Source organism: Cynara cardunculus, unplaced genomic scaffold, assembly GCF_001531365.2.
Source record: "Cynara cardunculus var. scolymus isolate 2C unplaced genomic scaffold, CcrdV1 Un_Scaffold_7657, whole genome shotgun sequence".
In the NCBI taxonomy this organism is placed as follows: Eukaryota; Viridiplantae; Streptophyta; class Magnoliopsida; order Asterales; family Asteraceae; genus Cynara; species Cynara cardunculus.
Genome location: NW_020203679.1, coordinates 5497 through 10106, shown reverse-complemented (window position 1 = coordinate 10106; position 4610 = coordinate 5497). Strand labels below are relative to the sequence as shown.

Sequence of the window (4610 nt, the reverse complement as noted above, 5' to 3'; positions counted from 1 at the left end):
TATATATATTTAAATTAATTTTTTATTTAAGCTAAAATCAAACTCTACATATAATTAACATTGGAATCAATATAATACATATATTTTATTTTACATAATTTTATTAAAACCATTTTCAGGATTTTTTTATACTGAAACTAAACTATGAACTGTATAAAACAAACCTAAAAAACTTAAACAAGTCAAATGAAAAAATAACAAATCAATCAAACTCTTATATTTCTAGAATGATCATAATACTCGYTATTATTGTCACTTTATGCATTCGCATGTAGGAAAAAAAGGATTTCAATGAGGTTTTTGACCAATGYTGCAAATGAGTATATCATAAACTAATATAAACAAATTGTAAAGATATTCAACAATTATGTCAATGTAAATAACAACACAGTATTTGCTTGATGAATATAAATATTTTATGAGAATATATGTAGAAGATAAATTGATATGTATAATGATAAAATAATTATCTTAATACACCTCATGATTATAATCAATATTTTCACATTTTTTTTATGATTTTGAACCAATTAGAAAGTTTGACATAATAAAATATTGATATACAAGACTTATTAATTATATATATATATATATATATATATTAAAAGAACAACAAATAATGATACGTTAGATTCATATATCAAAAGTAATATTGATTCTTATTAGTTTAATATATAAATGTGATCATCGACTCATTTAGCTAACTTCAATAAATTTTTAAAATTTTTATTTTCATCGTGCAACGTGCGGTGTCAAACACTAGTTGATATAAATAAAAAGAAATTTACAAGATACAATAATCCTAAGTAATACCCATTATTCCACAATCTCGCGTGACTCACGCCAACATTTTCCGGTCAACGCGTCTCCTACCGAAGAAGTTGCAGCGAAATCCACACCAGTTTGCTAGGAATACCACTATCAGTTTCCATTTTGATTTCGTTTGCTTCATATTTCAATTAGTATCTCATTTGGATCTTCAATTTGGGACTCAATTTTCTGTTGGTTTTGATTTGAGATCGATTTTCAAAATCACCCTTTCCTTCCTTCCATCTGTAACCTTCAATTATGGAAACCCAACTTCCCTCTTCCACTTACCACATCTTCCTCAGTTTCCGAGGTGCAGACACCCGGAAAAACTTCACCGATCACCTCTACACGGCCTTATGCAACGCCGGATTCCATACTTTCCGAGACGACGAGGAGATCCAGAAAGGCCAACAAATCCTACCGGAACTTGAAAAAGCCATCAAAGAATCGAGTATTTCAGTTATTGTTTTCTCCAAACACTACGGTTCTTCCAAATGGTGTCTTAATGAGCTTCTCAACATTCTGGAACGGAAAAGGTCCGATGATCGTTATAGTGTTTTCCCGATCTTCTATGATGTGCAACCCACGGAGGTCGGAAATCAGAATGGGGTTTTCAAAGAAGCGTTTGATAAGTACGAGGAGAGTGGTCAGCAGTCCAAGAAGAAGATTGAGCAATGGAGGAACGCCTTAAAGGAAGTTTCTAAATTAACAGGGAAAGTGTTGAAAGATGAATCTAATGGGTAAACTTCTTCTAAACCCCATTCGTCTTTTTTTTTTCTTTTTGCAATTTTGATTTGTACATGGTCCTTACTACTGCCAATGTAATTTACTACGGTTTTAGTCCATTAAAAGGGCAATAATTTATCCGGTGAGCACTAACCGGGTAAGATTCGTTATTCACTTACCAGATAAGTTCTTGGTCCTTGCTCTTGCTATTCAGATCCTTGGTCACCAAACAAGATAATGTGCTTACAGGTTAACTGTTTGGTAAATGAACCCTAAGAAAACTAAACCCTAAATCCTAAAATTCCCAATTGAGAAGAATTTGCCATGTTGCAGTAGAAGCAGATTTAGGTATCCCATGAAGGCTATGTTTGGCAAAGTAGCTTATATGATAGTTATTAACTGAATAAGTTATTTCAAGTAGCATTTCAAATAAGTTAGCTAATAGTTTATCATACGAGGATTTTTCAATAAGCTCAAAAATATAAGCTAACTTATAGTTGCCAGAAATGACATGATGCCGCCTTTAAAGAATTCGGGGAAGTTCAATCAAAGCATGTAAATCATTGCACTTATTAAGATCGAACAAATAAATCCTTGTAACTTACTGAAATCAGAAAACCCCAATAGATGTCTATTTTGGTTACATGGGTGTCTTTCAATTTGTAGGCATGAAGCAGTATTCATCCAGACAATCGTAAAAGAAGTCGGGATCATGTTGAAACGAACGGTCTTGGCTGTTGCTCCATATACAGTGGGCATCGACTCTCGAGTCAGAGACATTGACTCGTGGTTAAAGGATGGTGCAGATGTCGCGATAGGAGTGATTAGCGGGATGCGAGGGATCGGAAAAACTACGATTGCTAAAGTCGCTTACAACTTCAATTTTGCCGATTTTGAAGCTAGCAGCTTTCTCGCAAATATAAGAGAAACTTCTGAACAACCAAATGGTTTAATTCGGTTACAAAATCAACTCCTTTCGGACATTTCAAAGGGAAAAAAACAGAAAGTATACAACACCGATGAGGGTATAGTCAAAATTCAGGATGCTATTTGTCGAAAAAAAATTCTAGTCGTACTTGATGATGTGGATCAGATTGAACAGATCGATACTTTGATAGGTTTTGGTGATTCGCTTGTTAACGGAAGTAAGATCATCATAACTACATCTCGTGAACGACTTTTAAGTCACGAAAACCATAAATCATTTAGGATTAAACAACTGGATTATGAAGAATCTCTTCGGCTATTCTGTTGGCATGCGTTCTCTAAAGATTACCCGACAGAAGGGTATCGGGAACATTCAAATAGAGTCGTACAACACTGTGAAGGACTCCCTTTAGCTCTTCAGATCATGGGTTCTTCTCTTTTTGGCAGAAACTCGGAGTTTTGGGAATCTGCTTTAGAAAAACTGGAATCAATCCCGGATGAACGGATTCGAAAAACGTTAGAGGTGAGTTACAAATCATTACATGATGATCACGATAAGCGGTTGTTTCTCATGATTGCTTGGTCCTATGTTGGAAAAGACATGGATGATGCTGTGCAAAAGATGGAGGAAAACGATTTCTATTCCAAGATCGGTATGCAGAATCTTTTGGATCGATCTCTTATAAGCATTGATAAAGATAACAAGATCGTAATGCATCATTTGGTTCATGAAATGGCGAGAGCGATTATCCGTCAGGAAACGGATGATCGGCCTGGGAAACGTTATTTGTACAGTTACACAGGAGCAAAAACTGTAAGTTTCTATATAAAAGTGCTACAATAAGTTTATACAAGACACTTTTACATGTTTTTATAAATTTAGTGACTAACACGTGCCTCATTGGGACCCATTAGAGGTTTTAACTTGAATTTTTATTATTATAGAAATTAAAAAGATGCAAGTTACATTGTTTTATCAGGAGACAGTTACAAGTGAAGGATCACTGTCATGTAAGAACGACAATTGTGGAAAACGAAAGAGGATGGAGGAGGACTGCGAAGATGAATCGATGCCAGTACCAAACGTAGAAGGGTCGAGTTCGTTTAAACGTTTGTGTGTTGGCTTCTTCTCGTCACTAAGAAAATGGTTATAGTCCAAATTTTAGTGCATGTATTTAATTTTGTAACGTAATAAATCTTTAAACGTTTGATTCCTAACTTTTTTAATAAATTGGTATTTAATTTTATTATGTAATATAATAATTAAATAAAAAAATAAATTTAAGTGGAGAAATAGGCTACAATTTTCTAAGTTTATTATATGTGAGGGGGATCAAAGAATATTGTATAAAATATTGGCATCCCGCAAAATAAAAGAAAAAAAAACCTCAAGTAAAAGACAAATCAATAACCTCTATGAGAATGCGAGAATAATTGAATAACCTCAGTTTTTTTTAATTAATAAATTAACTTATATTAAATATAAATAAATTAATAAAACAGTAATGTAATTAAGTAATTTATATAATTTTTATTTTATTTTAATTAATTATAATTATCCCTTTGATTGATCACGTATCCACGATTTTTTCTTTGGTTGGTTTTCTTATCTCATTTTCTTCTCCAAATCGTTCATGGTATGTTGACAATCGACTTTCTTATCTCCTTTTCTTCATATTGTTCATAGTATCCATATTTTTGTCGATCTAGAATGGAGGACTTGAATGTTGTTGGTAAGGAAGCTTGTACATGATCGAGTTATTCGAACGACGATTCCGGTGGCTTTTCTCAAGATTGTTTTTTTGAAGACAATTTTTTTGCAAACAGTTCTGATAATGATGAGGAATGTACGAAAATAGTGTGATAACATCAAAATATGCCATCAATTTTCATGAATGATATGGGGCTTTTTATCACATGTGAAAAAAAAGGGGAGGCTAATGGCACCCCTATGGGTTACCATTGGCACCCCTAAGTAGCCTTCAAATGATTTGTTTTATGATTTTTTGTTTTTTTTTGTCCTTTTGTTATTATTAGTTTTTATTTTATTATTATTTAAAGAAAATTATTAATTAATATATATTATTTATTTTATTTTCTGTTTTTTTATTTATTTATATTATATTTTAATTAATATAAATTATTAA

General features: G+C 32.4%; 1 protein-coding gene across 1 annotated transcript; it reads left to right on the top strand.

Annotated features, from left to right (window-relative positions):
- The first annotated feature begins 849 nt into the window (after positions 1-849).
- LOC112504977 (TMV resistance protein N-like) lies at positions 850-3707 on the top strand. The gene is made up of 3 exons (XM_025108928.1): positions 850-1550; positions 2203-3277; positions 3444-3707. Exons 1-3 carry the CDS (start codon positions 1069-1071, stop codon positions 3615-3617), a joined length of 1731 nt encoding a protein of 576 aa, XP_024964696.1. The 5' UTR covers positions 850-1068; the 3' UTR covers positions 3618-3707.
- Positions 3708-4610: the final 903 nt, after the last annotated feature.

What these genes read in the sequence shown, in the direction of transcription:
- LOC112504977 (XM_025108928.1), top strand. Translation starts at nt 1,069, where the DNA reads ATGGAAACCCAACTTCCCTCTTCCACTTACCACATCTTCCTCAGTTTC. An exon ending in TTGAAAGATGAATCTAATGG is followed by an intron (nt 1,551 to 2,202) that starts GTAAACTTCTTC and finishes TTCAATTTGTAG; the next exon opens with GCATGAAGCAGTATTCATCC. An exon ending in GTTACACAGGAGCAAAAACT is followed by an intron (nt 3,278 to 3,443) that starts GTAAGTTTCTAT and finishes TTGTTTTATCAG; the next exon opens with GAGACAGTTACAAGTGAAGG.